Source organism: Heliangelus exortis, chromosome 19, assembly GCF_036169615.1.
Source record: "Heliangelus exortis chromosome 19, bHelExo1.hap1, whole genome shotgun sequence".
In the NCBI taxonomy this organism is placed as follows: Eukaryota; Metazoa; Chordata; class Aves; order Apodiformes; family Trochilidae; genus Heliangelus; species Heliangelus exortis.
Genome location: NC_092440.1, coordinates 4,642,795 through 4,663,964, shown reverse-complemented (window position 1 = coordinate 4,663,964; position 21,170 = coordinate 4,642,795). Strand labels below are relative to the sequence as shown.

General features: G+C 49.7%; 3 protein-coding genes across 7 annotated transcripts in view; 1 reads left to right on the top strand and 2 right to left on the bottom strand.

The window, feature by feature from the left end:
- UPB1 (beta-ureidopropionase 1) overlaps nt 1-21,170 on the bottom strand; it is a 74,592-nt gene that overhangs the window by 11,651 nt on the left and 41,771 nt on the right. The gene's annotated exons all lie outside the window — the stretch shown is intronic.
- GGT1 (gamma-glutamyltransferase 1) overlaps nt 1-21,170 on the bottom strand; it is a 60,186-nt gene that overhangs the window by 32,671 nt on the left and 6,345 nt on the right. For 3 of the 5 annotated variants that reach the window (XM_071763282.1, XM_071763280.1, XM_071763283.1), the window contains one exon: nt 6,248-6,311. The gene's annotated coding sequence lies outside the window, so the exon portion shown is untranslated. Of the gene's footprint in view, nt 1-6,247; nt 6,312-19,102; nt 19,208-19,611; nt 19,764-21,170 lie in introns of those variants that run through there. The other 2 variants (XM_071763284.1, XM_071763281.1) reach the window with 2 other exon arrangements.
- Nucleotides 3,996-21,100, top strand: LRRC75B (leucine rich repeat containing 75B). The gene is made up of 4 exons (XM_071763295.1): nt 3,996-4,488; nt 9,444-9,572; nt 11,796-11,908; nt 20,428-21,100. The coding sequence occupies exons 1-4, from the start codon at nt 4,231-4,233 to the stop codon at nt 20,948-20,950; spliced, it is 1,023 nt and encodes a 340-aa protein (XP_071619396.1). The 5' UTR covers nt 3,996-4,230; the 3' UTR covers nt 20,951-21,100.

The window sequence follows — 21,170 nt, the reverse complement described above, 5'->3', positions numbered from 1 at the left end:
TAAGGAGATTTCTTCCCTGAAACTAGTGTTAGGACAGGCTGACATGTCTATGCTGCTTTGTTCAGTCAAGAGTTTACAGGACCTCCTCCCACATGCACTTCACCTTGACCAGATAATAGCCAAATAGCAAGTGCATTTGTCTCCAGATATAACACAATTAAACCTGGAGCCTGCACTAGCTCTTTGCACATCTCTCCAGGGCTACAGCTTCCTTCCCTGCAGGAGGCTTGGCTGTGAGGGATCTGCCAACAAGCTCAGAGCCACGAGAAATAACAACTTGGGAGCCCAGACAAGCTGGTTTGCAGGCAAACAAAAGCTGAAGCTGTGAAAGCATGAGGCAGTCAACGTGGTGTCTGGCAGCACAGCCCCACCACCCCCTTAATCCTCTTTCCCTTCTTAAACGCTATATTAATCAATTACATTTCCAGCCCAGCGATAACAGTCAAAAACGTAACCATCATATACCAGGCAAACATAATTAGGATTGCCACTCGAATCCAGCCTGAGCTGCATACAAATCAGAACCGCCTCAGCAGCCTGCGCCCGGTCCCCCCCAGCAGGGGCAATTGGAATTGCAGTCACACCGTGACCCCTGCCGGGTGTTTCAAGGAAAAGGGCTGTGGCCTGAGCTCTGGTTCCAGCGGTTCTGGTTCTGGAGCCTCTGCAGGAAGTGCTGGGGCACTGAGCAAAGCACGGTACACTGCAAGCCTCAAGGCAGCCCTTCAGTAGTGTCAGGGAGGAAGCCACAACCTTTGCAGCCACAGCACATGAGCACGATCTCCCAGCCTTGCACTACATATGCCACAGTTCCTCTGGGGAAGAGATTTGATGAATCATAGAATCATAGAATTGGCTGGGTTGGAAGGGACCTCAGAGATCATCAAGTCCAACCCTTGATCCACTCCCACTGCAGTTCCCAGCCCATGGCACTGGGTGCCACATCCAGGCTCTTTTTAAGTATCTCCAGGGATGGAGAATCCACCCCTTCCCTGGGCAGCCCATTCCAATGGCTGAGCACCCTCTCGCTAAAGAAATTCTTTCTAATGTCCAACCTAAACCTCCCCTGGCACAACTTGAGACCTCTTGTGCCCTCTTGTCTTGCTGAGAGTTGCCTGGGAAAAGAGCCCACCCCCCCCTGGCTCCAACCTCCTTTCAGGGAGTTGTAGAGAGTGATGAGGTCTCCTCTGAGCCTCCTCTTCTCCAGCCTGAACACCCCCAGCTCCCTCAGCCCCTCCTCATTGGATCTGTGCTCGAGTCCCTTCACCAGCCCAGTTGCCTCCTTTGGACCTGCTCCAGGACCTCGATATCCTTCCCAAACTGAGGGGCCCAGAACTGGACACAGTACTCGAGGTGTGGCCTCACCAGCGCTGAGTACAGGGGCAAGGAGAGGTCTTGGCAATCTCTGACCACAGGTGACTGTGAATTCATTAGGGGTGAGCAATCAACTATCCCCTCACCAGTCCATTGATGAGCAAACCAAGTCATGGGGGGGGGGCTAAGTATGCAATGGCAAGAGCAAGCCAGGGGTGTTCAGTGAAAGCATCAGCTCAAGGTTCAAAACCAATAAAAAATGCAAAGTGAGTGCTAGCAGACTGACAGTGCAAACCCACCAACCTCACTGTGCTATCAGGTTGCTCCAGGGCACATGGCTATTGTGCTATTTTGCTAGAGGCAGGACTAGAGGAAGGAGAAGGAGCAAGTTAAGGATAATCTAAGGTCTGAAATGCCTTCTCTATGAGACCGAGACTCTCCAGCCTGGGAAACAGAAACCTGAGAAGGAACATAGCAGAGGTTTATCATTCAAAGGCAGCTTAAAGGAAATGAACAGGGAATGACTGCTGGCTGTATCTTCCAATATTAAAGTTACAAAGCATCAAATGAAAACAGTAAGTGACAAATTTAGAACAAAGTAAAGGTTTCTTCACACAACACAAAGTTGAACAGTGGAAGGTAGTGCCATAATATGCTGTGGATTTCCAAAATTTGCTCAAGGTCTAAAAAAGTTTAGGAAGAACTGGTAAGGTACCATTTGGTGCAGAGGAAAGGGAAGGTGGGGACATTTCTGAAGACTGGTATCCTTCAGGTCTTGCAGCCTCACCTATTGGTGCAGTGTCTCCAAGGACTGTACAGGACCAGTTTCTGGCAGCCAGCTCGTACCAAGCAAATTCCTGCTCCTGCATCCAGCAAACCTTCATATAGAAATAGACCCCCTTGCCATCATTTGCCTTTTGAAAGTGCACACATAGAGAGGGCAGGTTTATCTTTTAGTCTACAAAGAACTGCCAGCCAGCCATTCTCCTTCAGTAAAACCAAGCAGAGCATTGTGTCTCATTAGCTCCTATTATTCATGCTATTGTAGTGTTTCCCTTTTTACAGCACACAGTACAGGGACAGCTGAACTGCTCCTGCAACTGTTTGTTTGTCAAGAGGATTTGTTCTGTGGTGGGGTATTTGCAAGTCCCAGGCAGAGGAGAAGGTATCCTGGTTACAGTGCTATCCCTCTGAGCCTCTTGCTTACCCTGGTTATCCCACCTCAGAACAATGCATGTGGTCTCATCCACACCTAAGTGTAAACTGCAGATTGTGTTTCCTACTCCTGACTTTCAGAGATAAGGCATGAGAAAATTCAGCCATTAAAAGCTGTTCTGCTGTTAAACTGATCCTTTGGTTACACACCTCGCTCTTGATGCCCCTCCTTTCAGCAGCATTCACAGGACAGAGCAAGCAGAAGCACAGATCTAGGGCAGCCTGTCCAGTTGCCAGACAATGGGGAAAGTCCACCTCACAACCCTCCACTGACACCTTTACCCATTGTTCCAGCAAGGAAGTTTTTGTTCTGCCCTTTTCTCCCAGTGACACTCCTGCAGCTATAATGCTGTACCCCAAGTGATTTGCTCCTAACCCAGCATCTCTCAAAGCTCTCTGATCAGATCCTGAATTCCTTACTCAGCATCTACTCTCTCCAAATGGGATTAGCCTGAGTCAGGCTCAGCAATATCTCAGGATGTGTCGATGCTAATTTCTCTCTTGCAGGTGCTTAGCTAGACCAAGGAGTGGAATAACAGGGAGACAGACAGTCAGGATTTTTATCGTGGTTAGAGACCTGCATAAACACTGTTACAAAATCAATGCATTGGCTGGAGTGCTGTAGAGTCCAGCCCCATTTTGTCCCTGTCTCTTCAAGCCAGACTAAGGTCACCCGTGGAGTATTTGGAAAAGGCTGCAATGGCCACAACAACAGATTCTTCTGTAAATGAATCAAATGATACTTTTTCTAATGGATGCACCAGCCAGTGGGAACTCCAGGTTGCTGCTTTAAGCTGTGCTGCCCTCACAATGCAGCCACCAGACACTCCTGCTCTGTGTGCAACACTTGTGGTCAGCCATGGGCACATGGGCTCAGTGTAGTGATGGTCCTAAACAGAAGAGAGCCCATGGCTCCAGTTGCAGAAAGTGGGTCAAGCTGAGCCACTGGTTATACTGGAAGCATGACTCAGCTGCCTGCAAAATCTCAGATCTTGGACATGGGATCCAGGCTTTGTTTTTCTACCATCCTGTTGGACAGCAGTGATTCTGTATGAGGAAAAGCATGTGCTAAACAGGAACACATACAAGACATACACACTTCTAACCACCACAGGTAAGGAACAGTGTTGTCAGCATCGTACTATCAGCTGCAGAGGACCGGCGGTGGGCAAAATTCTTGCCACTTGCTACATTCCTATAAACACCTCCCCTGGATTCAAGAGTAAACTGATAGAAAACACAGCCCACAAAAGCTGTCCCAGCCAGATGGCGTGTTTTGAACCGCTATTAATCTTGACAACCTTTTGAAGTGTTCAAAGAGTTTGCCCTAGAAAAAAATGCTCCCCAAAATGCCTGGTTGCAAGGAGCAGTCCCGGTTTTATCCGCTTCTCTCTTTGTCTTCTCCACCAAGCATCTCTCGGCAGAACAAACCCGGGAGGAGGAGGCGCCTCCGGGAGAAGATGCAGCGGCGGCTGCCAAGCCGCTGGGGAGGCGGGTGCTGGGGCAGGGACCCGAGCACATAAAATACCCCTGGGGAGCTGCTGCTCCGGGAGCGCCGGGAATCACCAGCCGGGGAGCCGGGGCGGAGCCGGCCGGGCGGGGCGGCCAGGACCCCCCGCCTCTACCGGCACCTCCCCCGGTCCAGAGCCCGGTGCCTGTCCGGTCCGGAGCGCGGTGCGACGGCATCGCGGCCGGAGGGCGGCCATGGGCTCCCGGCTCAGCCGGCAGAGCAGCCTGGAGGAGGAAAGCACCGAGGAGTCCTGCGCCGACAGGCTGGAGGGCGGCCGGGGCGACTTCCACTTCTCCTCCCTGCTCCTACACCCGCAGAAGCTGCCCGGGGTGCTGCGGAAAGCTTCCCCGGCGCCCTACGTGCGGCGGGTGGGATGGCTGCGGGAGATCCAGGCCACCATACGGGAGCACAAGCGGGAGCACGCCGTGCACATCCTCCGGCTGCTCAGGAAGGTAAATGCCGCGGGCGGGATGGGAGGGGCAGGCAGGGCTGGCAACAAAAGGCTGTGCGGGGCGCGGGCGGTGCCGGTCGGGCCGGGGGCTAAGGTGCCTGGCCGGGGGTCAAAAGCCCCCCCTTCCCCGGCGGTGCGGGGCGGCCGGGCTCTTTGTGCTGCCTTTGGGCGCTCCGTGCCCCGGCGGTGCGGGAGCCGCCTCGCTCGGTCCCCGCCGCCGCGGGAAGCGACACCGGCCCTGGCTCCCTGCCGCCTCTCCGTGACCCCGCCCGGGTGAGGGGCACCTGGCTCGACTGTCTGGGGACTGGGAGGGAGCTGTGCTCAGGAAAAGGGGTGTCCAAGCCTCAGCTGCCCCCATCCATACCCCTCTCTGCCAGCCCTTGCGGGTGCTTGGGATCGATGTCCCCGGAGAGAAAAGCCTGTGCCATCCCACTGCCACCACATCCCATTATGCCCACCCAGCCAGGTTGGCCAAGATCTGTTGTTGGGAGAATCCAAAATGGTGTTGGAGAAGACTTCTGAGCCAGTGTAGGCTGAGAGGAGAGGTAAAGGGGTCAGTGTATCAGTAGGGGCTTGTTTCTGTCTGCCGCCATTCAGGAACAGAAAAGCCACTGTGCAAACAGAGTGGTGCCAAAATGATGCTGAGGACAGAGCCCTGCTGCTGGAACAGAGCCATCCCCTCCATCACTCACTGCTACCATCACTTTCCAGGCAAACCCAGCTCCCCCAAACTGCAGGCAACTGCAATCAGTAGCACAGGAGACAAATCCTCCCAGTGATTTGGACACAAAACACCATCAGTTCTTAGTTTATATTACTTCCTCAGATAATAGCCTGCCTCTGCTCTGAACGTCATGGGTTTTAAAACACATCCAGCAGTAGTGGTCAATGCCCTGGGCCATCAGCAAGTTCCACACTCATGAGTAACAATTTAAAATTTCTGCAAAAATCCTCTATGTGTGCACCAGTGAGGCAGACAAGAACTGTTACAAGAAGCTCATAAAAAAAAAAAAAAGGCAACCACTCTCTCCATGAACACAGCAGCGTAACGTGAACAGACTTTTGTAGGGTATGCCAGAGGCCACAAATACAGAACTATTTTCTGTACTGCTCAGCACCTCTCCTTGATACCGAAGCACTAAAATTCCTCACAGACCTTGGAGGTCTCAAGAACATCCATCTCTGAATAGCCACGGCTTGAATGCTAAGTCACAGGGCCATCTGGAATGAAGAGCCATTTCTGAGCCCTCCTTTCAATGCAGCCTGCCAGCTGCTTTCATGCTCTGCTAAGCATCCTCACATTTGTGCTGAGAATTACCATATCTTGAACACTCACATTTTGTCCACTGCCTTCCAGCTCCCCTTGTTATTCATGGTTCCCATCTCTGCCTGTCCATGTTGAAACAGTGACCTGCTGTTCAGCTGCTCACGACAGAGCAGTGGGACGTGCATGTGTAGTCACAGCACAGCCTTCCTTTGCCAAGACAGGAACCCACCCACCCAACACCACCCCAAAACCTCTGGTTCATTGTGTGATTTCAGAGAGGGCTACACCACTAGTGCACACCACACCATTCAACAATGAACAAAACTGTCAGCCACTCTGGGATCCTGGAATCAGAACCAGTCTTCCCCACGTCTGATGTCAGCTTCAGAGCATCAGATGAGCAGCCTCTTTTCTTATTTACCATTTCCCTCACTCCACTACAGTCAGCCCTTAGCTTGGTCCCAAGCACATCCCTCCTCAGGCAGAGGCTTACCTTGGCAGTCACACTCTCAGGAGTCACGGATTACTGTGTCCCAGGCGAGGGTCTGTTTTGTTACCTGTAAAAAGAGAGATTATCTTGTTCATTCTAGTAGACAGAGAGGATATTTAACACCATACCTCACACTCTTCCTTGGGCCAGAGTGCAAACACCTCAAAGAATGCAGAGCAAGTGGTGGGACTGGAATAGCAGCCTCCCCAAATGAACAGATATACTCAGCCAGCGTGAAGGACATGGGCTCCCTGTGTGTGCCTCCTCCTGCAAGGCAGCTGGCTGCTCCCAGCAGACACAGACCTTATCCAGACCTGCAGATGTACCCTGCAGGATCTGACTGTATCTGCCAGTGGTTTTTGACCTGTGGTCTGCAGACCACAAAGGGCTGCAGTCTGCTCCTAGGATGTTGGGAAGTCTTGATATGCTAAAGCAAGCAATGCAGCCAGAAGCAGATCCACTAAGAGATGCAAGATCCCAGCATTTTAGGAGACTGTGCAGAGAACAATTGCAAAGTACAGGTGTACACTCATGTACAATTTCTTTGTGCAGGAACACTCAGGCAGCTCCATCACACATCATCTTTCCAGTCTCAGATAAACACCTGCAAAAGACAGACCAGATTTCCTGCTGGTGCAAGTGGGCATCACTCAGCTGAAGCCAGGGGAGACATTAGGCTTACAGCAGCAAAAAGTCTGGTATAATCTCATTTTCCTGTGCTGAGACAATGGCCAGGTGTCGTTTTTCAAGATAACAGCACTAAGCCAATGGAACTGGCAAGCCTTAAAATATTATGCTGTCTACAGCAGCCTTTTCCTTAGATGGTACAAAATTTTCCAAGGAATGAGGAAGGGAGGGAAACAAATAAGATGAACCAGAAAATACCCTCGGGCTAAGAATTTGTGTGCTATCAACATGAAGAGGATATTTACAGCTATATTATGTATAAAACGCTTGCAGGCAGGAGTTATAATGGGAATGCAGGTTCATCTTAATGGTATATCTCCTGTTGGGGGAGTTTAATTACAGCTCTGACATCCACTGCTGCATGCCCAGCCATGCCATCCTCTCAGCAGCTTTCTTCATCTGTGCCTATTACACTTGGCGTAGGAGGCTCCACTTCCCTGAAGCCTTATGGTTGAGACACTGGCAGGATGTCTTGGTACCCTCCTGGCCCACATCCAGCTGTGTCTGTGGTTGTCTGTCCTTCAGGACTGAGCCACTGCTCAGGTTCCTCGTTTACTTATGGGTATCATTGGTGTACAGTCAGTTATAGGGCTGAAAAGCATTTAATTTATTCTGCCTTTCTCCATCAGATCTATAGCAATGGTCTCTTTGGTACGTGGTCAGTCCAGAGCAAGAGAGAGTGGATACAGCACTGGCTTTGATTGCTGCTTAGGAGTAAGATGATCTCTGTCACCTATAACACAACCTACTGGTGTGCTTGTGTTATGTGCATACACTCAGCTTTTTTTCTTTGCTTTTTTTTCTTTTTTTTTTTTTTTTTTTTTTTTCTCTCAGTGCATCTTTCACTGGGTAGTGCCTGAAGCACACATTCAGTGGAGCAGCGTGAACATATGGGGCACCCATTTGCTTATTCATTTCTCCTGGCAGCAGCATATAGGATGGGCAGAGGACTTGTTTCCTCCCTCAGCTGAACCCTCTTTGTCAACTGAATCAAACACAGCACTGTCCCTATTAGGAAGCCTTTTTGTTATAGATTTCTAATCCCAGGGTATTTTTTTTTTTGCCCTCAGGGTATTTTCATGTGAGTATGTGATCTCTTTCCCAGATGCTTACTTTTCTTTTTTTCCCCCCACAGCTCTATGGTACCTCTTGATTGTAACAGCTATTGTCATATGATAGATCTTCACTCTCCTCCTAGCAAAACCCAGTCTTGCTCTTTGCAGCACCACCCATCTAGCCCCTGGGAAGGATTTTTGGTCCCAAGGATGCTGAGGTTTCTTCCAGCACGTCCAAATTTGCCCCCTGTACTGGTCCATGCAGGTAAATTGCATGGATCACAGATGTTCATCCAGTTCACACTGTGGAAGAAGGCAAGAGGATTCCCTGTGAGTGTTGCGTAGAGCTACCTCTGAGTCTACAGTTACATCCAAAAGCTTAGCACTCACTAAGAAATTCAAAGCACAGCTAAACTCATCCTAATGGGCAGGACTTTACTCAGCCAGCTACTGCCAGGGCTATGACAATATCTAGGTACCTGGTAAAGGTTTGATTCTTTCAGAAAAGCTGAGATTGGAGAAGCAAATTTAGAGCCAGCCTTCCTGCTCAGCTCCTTCAGCACATTCACACACACAAGCTGACAAAACTCTTAAATTTCTCTGGAGCTAATTCTCTCTGGGCTACAGCCAGGCTAGAAATTCTATCAGTCTCACCTTCTTGTGATAGGTGGAAACAAGGCAGGCAGTCCTTAGTGAGCCTAGCTCAACTTAACACTGCATCTCATTCAGCTCTTTAGCCATCCACATCCCCCAGCACAGTAATGTTGGGTAAGACACAGCTGATTCACCTTTGTTGGACAGTTTCCTGTACTGAGCAACCAGCTGGCACCTCATGGGACTTACTTTGATTTCATAGAATCATAGAATTGGCTGGGTTGGAAGGGACCTCAGAGATCATCAAGTCCAACCCTTGATCCACTCCCGCTGCAGTTCCCAGCCCATGGCACTGAGTGCCACATCCAGGCCCTTTTGAAATATCTCCAGGGATGGAGAATCCACCCCTTCCCTGGGCAGCCCATTCCAATGTCTGATCACCCTCTCAGTAAAGAAATTCTTTCTGATGTCCAACCTAAACCTCCCCCGGCACAACTTGAGACCTCTTGTGCCCTCTTATCTTGCTGAGAGTTGCCTGGGAAAAGAGACCAACCCCCCCCTGGCTCCAACCTCCTTTCAGGGAGTTGTAGAGAGTGATGAGGTCTCCTCTGAGCCTCCTCTTCTCCAGGCTGAACACCCCCAGCTCCCTCAGCCTCTCCTCATAGGGTCTGTGCTCAAGTCCCTTCACCAGCCCAGTTGCCTCCTTTGGACCCGCTCCAGGACCTCAATCTCCTTCCTGAACTGAGGGGCCCAGAACTGGACACAGTACTCAAGGTGTGGCCTCACCAGCACTGAGTACAGGGGCACCTCGTGGATATATATCCAAAGTAACCCATGTATTTGACTGACTGTTTTTCTTGTAGGACCTGGGACTGGAAGGAACATTCCTCAACGAAGTCCTCTACAAAAATGCAACTTTCCTCAACTTGGTGGATCCCATCTCCCATGACTTGCTGATGAGCCTTGCTAGAGATCTGCAGTGTCCCAAAAAGGTGAACCCTTCCCTCAGCTCAGTGCACATTTTGTGACATAGTACCCATGCAAGGAGAGTGCAGGTGGGGTGACTGGTGCTGGGTGGTGCTCTGCAGTCCTTCAGAACCAGCTAGTGTTGCCACTGGAGCAGCAGCTTATAGAATGTTATGCCAATTTCTGTAGAAAGCATTTAAAACTATCTCAGAACATGAATGCAGCTGAAGAAAGGAGTTGTTATGCACACAGAAATAAGAAATTTATTTTTTGCACCAATAGTACACTTGGTGAGATGGTAAAGGGCAGATATAAACATGAAGTAGATGATGGTGCCATATTCACTAGTATGCCTCAGAGGTTCAAAAATCTTTTCAGATGTAATTTTCGTAGAATTAAGTGTCTAAAAAGGGGGTGGATTGCAGCAGTAGTACCTCTTAACCGTACTTCACTTGATCTCAACTCCAGCTGTTCTATCAGACCATCTCAAACACATAGCATCATATGGATAAGATTTTCCCCATTCCTAGGAAAGATGTTCAGAACCTGACCTGCCCTTCAAAGCCAAAAGGTGTTTAACTGAGGGGCTGAAGAGATTTGGCACCCTGCAGCACCAGCACCCTCCCCAGCACACCCATCAGCACACCTCATCCCCTCTCTGACCCTGGCTGAGCATCTGGTGGCTGCTTAACTGCATTTCCAGCAAGCAGGCTGAGTGCAATTCCCAGTCTGTCAGTGGAAATTAAATCAGTGAGGACACGGGAAGAAACAGGAGGGTAATTCTCAGTTGTGAGCCAACAAACACTTGCAGAACATTGTGCCAGCTTCTGTGCTGAAGCCTGGTGTGCACGTGCACCCACTTGGAAAGGTTTGCAGTTGCAGATGACAGCTGGGTGCCAGTTGCAGCCTTGCCAGCACAGCAGTAGTCTACAACAGGCCATGTAACCCAAGGGCAAGGGCCATTCCCTGCAGGGTTCTTAGGGGATTTGGGACAGGGATCAGGGGATGCTCAGCACTGGGGCTGGGATTCCTCACCACTTGGCACAGCAGAATGGCCACGTGCTGGCAGCACATCCCTGGGGAGCTCAGCTGATTGGGAAAGTCTCAGCACAGCTGTTGGCCCACAATACAGCACTTTCACCACTTGCAATAAAGAATAAATTAGCATATTCCCTGACAGCTTCGCTCTGTGTTTACCTATCAAATCCCTAAATGCACACATTGCACCACAGCTGGAGGACTGAGGAATGGGAATGCAGGTGTCTGTCAGCATTTGGAAAATAGGATAGAGGGAGCAGACATCCCAGCCTTTTGCACACCCCAGTGCAAAAATAAACCCAGGGAAGTAGTGACCATCCTGCTGCCATCTTTGCCTGACTAGTTACTGCAGGGGCTTGAGGCAGCTGCTGGCATTGAGAAGCTCCTAAACTCAAACCTCCAGGAGCAGAACAGACTGCAAGTAATTCAGATGGAGTATGGGGAACTTTGGTTCTCTGTCTGCTGGCCTCTTGCTGCAGGAGGGGCAGACATGTCCCAGTGCACATCTCTTCCAGCAAGAAACACTTGGGGGGTGGGGTAAGGGTATTGACTCCTGAACTTTCCACATGAGAAGAACAGATGATTAGCCTGGAAACCTATGAGCAGTTGGAGTTTGGGAAGAATGACAACAAGGTAACTGATAGAGTTTTAGTATAGTCCTGAAACACAGAGCTGGTACCTTGTTTGCACAGCTAGGGACGGTGCTGCCAAGGATACAGAAGTGAGGAGCTGAGATGCCCATGCTGGCCCCACACTGGGCTTTTTTGAAAGCAGAGATCTTTTGGAGAGAAGAGCACATGGGGTCCTTGCACAGAGCCCTTCTCACACTGACAGGTACTCCTGCCTTCCTGGCTTAGAGCAGGACACTGTGCCACAGCTCTAGGAAATAATCCCCTCTTCTGAGTTCCACTTGATCCTTTGTATTGTGTGAAAATGTAGCCCCACTCTGGGCAAGAACATGGTGACTGGGCTGGAGTTCTCCCTGGCAGTGCAGAGCTACTGGTCCTCCTTCACCCCAGGAGGAGATGGCATGTGGCACGGGCATCTCAAGCCTTTGCAGCATTTCTTTCATCCTCTTCACATCTCTTCCCCTGTATACATTCCCCTGCTCCATTACCATCACTGATCCTTTCCCACCTTCCTCTGTCCTCCCCCTTGCTTCCTGTTCTGCTGTGGTGCACACAGAGGCCAAGCTCTCTCTTTACTTTCAGGAATACGACCCCTGGAAATCCTCTGACAGGATCTGCAGGCAGCTGATTTACCACCTCACTCCCCACTCGAAATGGCACCGGCACGGCATGCCCCGGAGGAAGTCCCAAGTGTGGTAAGCAGCCTGCAGGGGACAGCGTGCATGGAGAGGGGGGATCTGCCAGGAGAAACTCTCCTGTAGCCAAGCACCACCCCAGTCTGCCACTACTGCCCTTCTCGGGGAAAAGCAGAGCAGAAAACCTGCACGGCAGCCTTTGCTCAGTCTCAGAAAACCTCAGCCAAGCGGCACAGTGTCAGTGCCCCTCTCCCAGATCTGGTTTGCAGTTGACTCCTTTGTCTGTAGTCTCACAGTTCTTCAGCCTCTCCTAAGGGCACTGAAATCAATCCCACTGACTGCACAGTGCAGCCAGCCCTGCCAGCAGGGCTCCCAGGGTGTTTGGCCCTAGGAGCATGACCAAAGCTGGCAGCCTTACAGAGTCACACACCCCTGTGCTAAGGGCAGCCAGCTCCCAGCTCTGCATCCCACTTTGTCCTTGTTTATCCAGGGAAAACTTCCCTGCCTGTGGCAAAAGTCTCCCATTACAAGGTACTACCACAAGCTGATCACCTCATTCAGGAGGAACCACTTTGAGGTGGCTGGCAGAGAGGTGACCATCCTTAACTACCTCCCACTTCTCTGCCAGGACCAGGTGAGGGACCCAGAATGATGCAGAGCCCAACACACAGAGAACCTGACACAAGCACAGTGGCCACAGACAGCTACTGGATGGCAGCTGCTTTCCACAAACATGTTCAGACACTGACATTTCTTCTCTCCTTAACACTTGCTGGCTTTTCTAAGCAGACCAAAAAGCCACCCCTACTTCTTTTAAACCCTTCCCTTCCGATGTCGTTTTCTTCAATCAAAGCCTGTTCCTGTGGCACAGATCACCAGTAATGCAAAAAAGACAGAGAAATGACTAAGAGGAGCTCATGTCAGCCCCACTAGCTTCACAGGTATAAATGCAGCATTGCTAAAAAGAAATGCAAAATTGGCAGCACTCTGAGAATGGTCTTGGGCTTTCCTGAGACTTTCAGTCTTTGATGCATGTGCCAGCAGCTTAAAATTCCCTACAGGAACTGACATTTCCATCGTGCCTTTCATTTTGACTTTGAGGCAGATGCCCAGTGCATCTTAAGGAAAAAATCCCTAATACCATGATTTCCAGGCCATCTGCCTCTCATACCTGTAGCCCCTCTTTGCACCCAAACCTGAGCACTGTGTGGGTTTCACTGCTCTCTCTCCAAGCAGCCCACAGGACAGGACTGTTCCTGTCAGTTTGCGGGTGGGAACCACAGCACAGAACGAGACTGAGGGACCAGAGCTGAGCGAGTTCTTTTCCACACCCACTCAGTGAGATGACATTTTCCCTACGGGATCCTGCAGAGTGCTGGAAATGCAGGATACAGACAGCAGGTCTGACATCATCCCCTTCCCCTCCCAAGATAGAGAGGCTTAAAGATAAGTGCTGGAGATGAGGAGAGCTGGTGGCTGTCTCCATCCTTTTCCAAGCTCCCTTTTGCTGAAACCCTGAATTTCCAACAGGAGAAAAATCCCTCCCTGTCACTACTAACTCAACCTTCTGCCTCCATACTCCTGTTTGCAAGCAGACCAAACCTCTTCTCCAACCGGACTCCAGGCTAGACAGTCAAAGTGAAGGTGTTCCCTCTGACTGCACATCCCAGGGAGAGCAGAGAACTGCCTGCTGCAGACTCACCACTAACAACACAGAGAGGAGGACTGTAGCCAGAGGATGAGCTCTGGACCCCCTGAACCCAAATCCCACACAGACAGGTCAGGCCCAAAGCACTGGCCAGGCAGAGAGCAGCTGTGAGAACAAGCAGGGAATGTGAGACGGAGGGAAATACAGGTCTAAAATGGGCATCCCTGCCTGGCAGCCTGGCCCAGCTGCAAGGTGTTACATAAGGCACAGAATAATTTACATTAAATATTAAACAGCAGAGCTTTATCTTTAAAGACTGGAGAGGAACTGGTTTGCAGTCTGCAGCAAAAGGCACCTGCAGAGTTGGCATCTGAGGTCTTTGCAAGAAAATGGATGTTGTCAGTAGCAGGAAGGCAAGAAAAAGCTGCTTTGTTTGCAGGTATCAGGGCCTAATTTTGTCCAGCCAGGCTGTTTTCACCTGATCTGAATTCTCCAGTTCCCTCTGCTAGTGAGAGTATTTTACCATAATCTCTGTCTCTGAACACATGCCCTTGGTTTGTATCCTTCCTACCTTCAAGATCCCATGAAAAGCACAGGTGTAGCAGCAATACTTTTAAAGCATTTCTAAAATCTAGTGGGGATTTAGGACAGCAGGGAGGTGGAGACCACACTTACAAACTGAATCCTCCTCCTGCTTTTGCATTCTCCTTGCTTTGGCTTCTGACTTTTACAAAGCTGATGCAGGACCCTCTTGTTCTCCTCTGAAATGTGATTTCCTCTTTCTGGCAGCATGTCAGATGGGTTCAGGAGATAATTAACAAGGCCAACCATACAGAGAGCTTAGAGCATCTGCCAGGTTTTAATTATGTTTGGGCTGCTGTAGAGATGTGGTATGGGAGATGGAAAGGACCTCCAAGACTGGAGCTGGATCACACATCAGGCGTTCCTCCCCACTGCTAAACAGCAAACCAGGGAGTCAGAAACAAACTAACTGTTGTTACATCCTCATCTGCTCTCAGTGGGACCCAAAACCTGAGCCACCCACATAAACTGACAAAGCCAAAAGGGTAAGATACATTTCTTCCAGCACTCCTGTTGCTACACACTGCAATGCCAGGACATCTGGAACTGTATCTTTATTAAGAACCAATCATACTTCAATCAAGCAGAAATACCCTTGTGCTGTTCATGCTATAGAGCTCAACCAGATACTCAGTATTCACAAATAGACTGAGTCCTCAAAGCATCAGACCTGAGAGCTCCAGATATGCACAGATATGTTCCTCTAGAACTTAACCACAAACCTGCTCCCCACTTAAGCAAGACCTAGGTCACAGCCCAGTACTGCAATCAACAAGCTGTGAATTACAACTGAGCTGTTTTGGCAAAGCCACATCAGGAAACCTATGTACCCACTTCCACCATCCCCAGAGCTGGCCACTACAGTGTAACTACTTCCTTTTTTGAGTGCAAAGGATCAAACCTGAATCCACAAAACAGGCAGGCAGCATACAGAGGGATCTTTAAAAGCAGAAGTGATCTTTAAAAGCAGGGTGTTCCTGGCATGAAAAAAACCCCTCAGATTTTTCACACTAACTGGTTCTGGAAGAACAAAGAAGAACAAAAGCAGTTGTGTGCAAGGGGTTAATAACTCCCAAATTGCATGCATCTACACTTTCCTTTTCACAAGTCTCACCATGGTTTTACTTGAGTGAATTTCACTGTGAAACATCTTGGCTAATCCAAAGCTGGGTGAACGGAGCACCCCCCTTCTGGGCTCATAGCTCTGTTCCTCAGATACTGATGTGCACTGCTCAGACATTGCAGCATTAGATTTACTTTTAAAATGCAATGAAAGTGCTTGTGTCCACAAGACTGCAAGGAAACAGCTCTAAAGGGCTGTCTATCCTTTTTTTTTTTTTTTTTTTTCCCCCATGAAAACATCACTTAGGACTGCAGATGACTGCTCTGGCAGATTAGATCCTAGCCTTCACATGGCATGAGATGAATATTAACTAGAGCTTCATGTCACCCTTATGCAACAGGGTAAACAGGCACCATCATTCCTGCTCTAGAGACAGGAAGCCAAGTTTGAGAGTACCAGTCAGTTAACTAAAGCCACATGGCCATAATCAAACGGAAATACAGGAACTGCCTCACACAATGTTTTTAAGAAGCTGCTGCTCACAAAAATGTCAGCTGGACAGACATGAGCTGGTGAGTAAACTGTGTAGAGAGGCAGGAACTGTCCTCTCCCCTTATCTTACAGTGTAAAGAGACCCACACACATGATCGGGGTTCCCAGCAGTACCAGGAGGCAGAGGCACCTGCAGAGGCTGTTGGAGGTGATCACAGCCTGGACAGTGCTGGCTAATGCCCACTGAAGAGCAGAGTGGGCACCTAGAGAAGGGATAAGTGGGAGAAAAGACCAGACCCTAATGAGGGAGTTGGGAATGATGCAAGGAACTACTTGTTCAGCATGAGAAACAGGGTCATGTACCTAGATGAATTCTCATTCCCTCAGGAGGGCTGGACCAAGGTTCCAAGCAGAGCAGGCAAGCACCATTCCTTACCAGATGCTGCATCTATCTCCAGGCAGGCAGTAGGGGACAGGCTGCTGACTGCCCTTGCTTCCTGCTCCAAAGTTTCACAGGATTTCTCACTTGCAGCCATTTCTCCAGCATCAGAAGGAGTGGAGAGTTGTTTCCTAAGCTTGCTGCAGATAATACAAATACAGTCTGCATCCAGGGTGCAGATCCCTATTAGATGTAAATCCCCACAATTATAAATCCACACACAGTGCCAGTTGCAGTAGTATTAGGTTAATCCAGCCTCCAGTGCTTTGCAGTCCTCTGCCCACAACTCCCATGGGCATGGAGAGCCATGTCACTAAGTAGCTGCTTTGTCTCACACAAAGGAAAAAAGCTTCTGCAGCTGAAGCTTTAAGCCGATTTTACTTGCAGAAATTAGAGGATAACAGATAACCAATTTCCCTGGAAATAACCCTGGCATTTTTTCAGCTGCTGCACAAGTGTCTGAGAGCTTTGGGTCCAGTGTATTGTGCCCCTGCCCTCCCCCCCAAGAGAAACAGAGCTTAGCAGAACTCCCCAAAAATACCAAGTGTCAGATTAAAGCATCTACCCACATCTCCCTGTGCCATTTCTGCCAGCAGATATATTTCCCTCTAAAGCAACAGAGGAGGAGTCGTCAGCTATTCTGTGCCCTGCTCCAGAGATGGTGGATGCAACTCTTGGAGCTGCACAAGAACATGAAGCAGGCAAGGAGGAGAGCTGCCAGGGTTCAAAGCATGCGTGAGGCGTCAGGTCTCATGCTTCAGCACTTACCAGAGAGCTGAGGGCCTGGCTGCAGCATTAGGGGCTATGTCCACCAGGGCAAGACTTCTACAGACACATCCCTAAAGGAGTTATTTTTACAGGCAAGACAACAACTTAAACACAGGAGGAGCCCACAGTGCTGAGACAGAAGGACCAGAGTCACCCTGGCAGGTATAGAAATGAGGGCAAAAAGCAGCTGCAAACACAGGAAAGGAAAGGAAAACAAGCCAGCAAAAGAGGGAGGGGGAGGGCCCTGGCACAGGACAAGAGGCTGGAGGATTTAAGCACATTCAGCCAGGAGCAGTCCAGTCTGAAGAATCAATTATGAAAATGTAATTTGTCTGCTTGATTAAGGTCTCCCCTTGGGGTACTGGCTTGTTGCTGGGAAGAGCAGCAGAAGGTACTTGCTCCGGTCAGAGCATGATCCATACTTACTGCTGCAGTCCCCACATAGCAGTCAACAGGAGGGGAGGCTTAAGGGGCAGAGACAGACAAGTAAATTGCTTTTGTCCTTCTGACATATCTCCTTTCACTGTCTGCACTCAGAGCTAAGTCACTCAAAAGGGGACTCCAAGAGCCATTCAAACTTGCCACCCTATGAAGAAAGCTGCTGTAGCAGAAACAGCAGGACAAACGGCACCTGAATGCTGAGGCCCAGCAGGGGGAGCGGTGCCGGCTCAGACGTGCCCTCCAGTGGTCCCCACTCCAGCCTGGTTCCCATCCCAAACTGGAAGCTCTAAGGCTTTTACTCCCTGGAGCTTTACAATAGGAAGGTCAGAGGAGGCTTTGCACAGACTCGGATAAGGCTTGAGGCTGGGGGAGTGTCCCTATGTTTATGTCTCCTTTCTACCCCCTCACTGGGATCTGTTATGGGTTGACAGCACCAGGGAAGAGAATTTCCAGGAGCCCCAGGCTGCATTTGGATAAAACAGGCACTGAAGTAAATATAGGCATGATTCTATGCTTGTTTATTCTGTATTCCCCAACACCCCCAACAATGTCTTACTCTAAACCAATATGGGCCAGAGCAGGCTTTTGTCTCTCCTCCTGTATCAGCCCTTGCTGGGTATAGGGAGCTGTTTCCCCTGTACATTCACATTTACACTCTAGATTAATTTCTTCTGGCTTAATCTGACCTAATGCTCTGACTTAATATGAGGGCACTTTCCAATGTGCATCTGATGCTTGGTTTTTTTAGAACAAATACTTCATATCAAATGCCCAGATAAAACACCTAGCACAGATAAAGGCATAATATTGTATAGGAGATGGCATAAAGGAGATAAAAGACTCTTCCAGCCTTGAGACAGTCTCTGATAGGATTTTATATATGCTGAACCCTCTTTTCTGACAGACTGTGCTACACCACTGCCAGTGGTTGGTGCCAAACTATACAAAAAATGCACACACTGTTTTTCCAGAAGACCTGAAGAAATATGTCTCCCAGGAAGCCTGGGATGATAGCAAGCATCTCGTGGATTACCAGGAAATGAAGGCTATCCCACTGCCACCCAGACTGCAGCACACACAGTTCACAAACCCTACTGCTATTGCAGCAGTTAAACTGCACCACTGCTATGAGCAATGCCATTAATTCTTCAGAATCCTGGCTCTGGGGCCCTGATATTGGAGATAATCTTCAAGCAAAGGCTCACTTGCATTTTTTCACACCAGTTATAATTCACCAGTACATCAGCATCTGCTGTTTGACAGTACAGACAAGCACTACTCCCCTTACTCCTCCCATGATCCACTGAGGAGCAGTGTATGTGATGTAAAGTCATCATGAGGATATTTTAAACGTTTAGGTCTGAACAAAAGTTAGCCCTTGCTGTTATTACCTCTCTATCAAGAGAGCTCATGAGCTCAAATGCATGCTTGCAGCTACAACCTCAGCCTTGCACAGTGAATTCCCACAGAAAGCAGAAGGTTGCACAGAAGTAGCCTGAACAGAGTGCTGCTAAACCCTGACCAGGAATTTGTGGGCTTGAGAACTGACAGAGCAGGCCATGAGGTCTTCCCACCTCACACTCCTACAAGGAAGCACAGCTACAGGTTTGCCATTCTTGACTGCATGCACGAGGGGCCGTTGCACTAATCCACATTTAATCACTCCTATTAACACTTGCTGGGGAGGGGGATTATTCAGGACTGGAGTTTCCGGGATGCCATGAACTGCATATGTAAAGCAAAGCTGTAGAGGCAGCATCACATCCTCTCTGCAGCCACAGAGGGGCCTGGCAACACTGAGGCTCATAAGGGCATTCTCACCTGCCACGGGAGCTCCTGCGGTGCTGCAGCCTCCTCCGAGGGAATTGCATGTCCCCATGTCCCCACTGCTCTCAGGGACTGGCTGTGACACAGGTGTGCAGGACACTACAGAGAGCCAGATAGGAAGAGTGGGGACGTTCATATTGGTGGTTAATTCTTGACCCACCCTGCTCCTCCCAAGCTCAGCAAGGCACTTTGAGACCAACTGAGCATATGACTAACAACACTAGAGGGGATCCTATTAAGTATCCCTTATCCTTGAAGTTAGATGTGGCTGAAAGATCAGCAAGACTCATTTATGCTAAGGTACTAGGCTCTCCTACTTTACACCAACATACATTTCTCCTTGATCTTTCAACATATCCCCACCAGCTCCTATAACCCCACACTCCCTGCTTCTCACAGCACTCTCAGAAACCCACAGTCCATCGTACAACTCCACATCCCATCCTCTTTCACATACCAAACAGCCCCATAGCACAGCTTTGCCTGCTGTAAAGTTTTCCTACCTCTTCCTCGCTCCACTTGCCAGGCAGACAGCAAACAAAATGGCTGAAACCATCTCTCTCAATTTCTTTGAGCCCCCTTTATGACTTCCCCGCCTCCTCACAGCTGCAGCAGATCTAAGAAATGGCTGACACCATCTCTCTGGGTTTCTTTGAGCCCCCTTATGCCCTCCTTGCCTCCTCACAGCTGCAACAGATCCCAGATGATCTGCTGACCACAGAGACCCAAATAGGCAGCCACTGGTGCTGCTTACTGACTATGGGCTGCTTGGGAAGGCTTTTAAAGGGACATGCAGTAAGTCCACTCCTGGAGTGCAGTTTGCCTACAGATATTTTCCTGATAAAATACCCATTTCTCAGCCTTTTAACACAGCTGTCCTCTGCAGCAGCACTGCCACACAGTCTATTTGCAAAATCCTCCTGGAGAGGTGGCACACAAACAGCCCCCACACAGTCCAAACTAGTGCACTTGAAAAAGTTTCTTGCCTTGGTTATTTTTGCTTTCCATGCATGAACATCTGTACACACACATACAGACAGACCCTTTGAAATGTGCTAGTGGAAGACACTTTGGCATCCTATGTTTAGCCAGTTCTGGCAAAGTTCATGGGTAAGTGCTGAGAATATACAGGAAAACCCCAGGATACAGTCTGCCCAGAGGCACAGTGCAAACCTTGTGCTTGTTTCCCAAATGAGCTCTATTAACCCTTTGCTTGACATTCTAGCCCATGTTCTTAACGAGTTCTCCCCTGTCCCAAGTGACTTGGGTAAAAGATGGATGATTCCAGTTCCCTTAATGATCTTTCTCCCCCTTCCCAGCCTGAAGACCAGCCTGCAGAAGAAGGTGAGCCAGGACTCCATGGATTTGTCAGGGATTCCCCTCACCATGAGAGATGTCCACCGCATGGCATACTACCTGCAGAACAACGGGGACCACCTCACCTCTGTGGACCTGAGCTTCACCGAGCTGAACGACGACATGGTCCGCCTGCTGCTGCCCTTCCTCTGGGCACTCCCCAAGCTCACTCACCTTTCCCTCAATGGCAACCGACTGACGCGGGCAACCATGAAGGAGCTGACCGACGCCATGAAGGACATGAACAAGTTCCCTTGCCTGGCTTGGGTTGATCTTGGCAACAACGTGGATGTCTCCTCCATGCCACAGCCGCTGCTCGTGGGCCTGCGCAAGCGCCTCAGCCAGCAGACCACGCTGCCAACCATCTATGAGGCGCTCGACTGCGACTCGGAGATCTCCAGCGGGCAGGAGGGCAGCCAGCCAGAGGACGAAGCAGCAGAAAGCACCCCGCCACGTGCTTTCTCTCAGCAAGGCTGTGAGAGGTGACTGGACAACAGGCTGGTGCTGGCACACTGAAGCCACCCCAAGGAGAAGTCTTGAGTACAAACATCCAGCAGAGGGTCAGCTTTACCCGATTCCTTCGGCTCTTTTCTCTCGCCTTTCCTGACATCTTCCCCCCCCACTTGCTGTGAGACAAAAGCCTATCATCCCCCCACAACATGCTCTGTTCCCTCCCCTCATTACCAAACCCATTGCCCATGTTCCA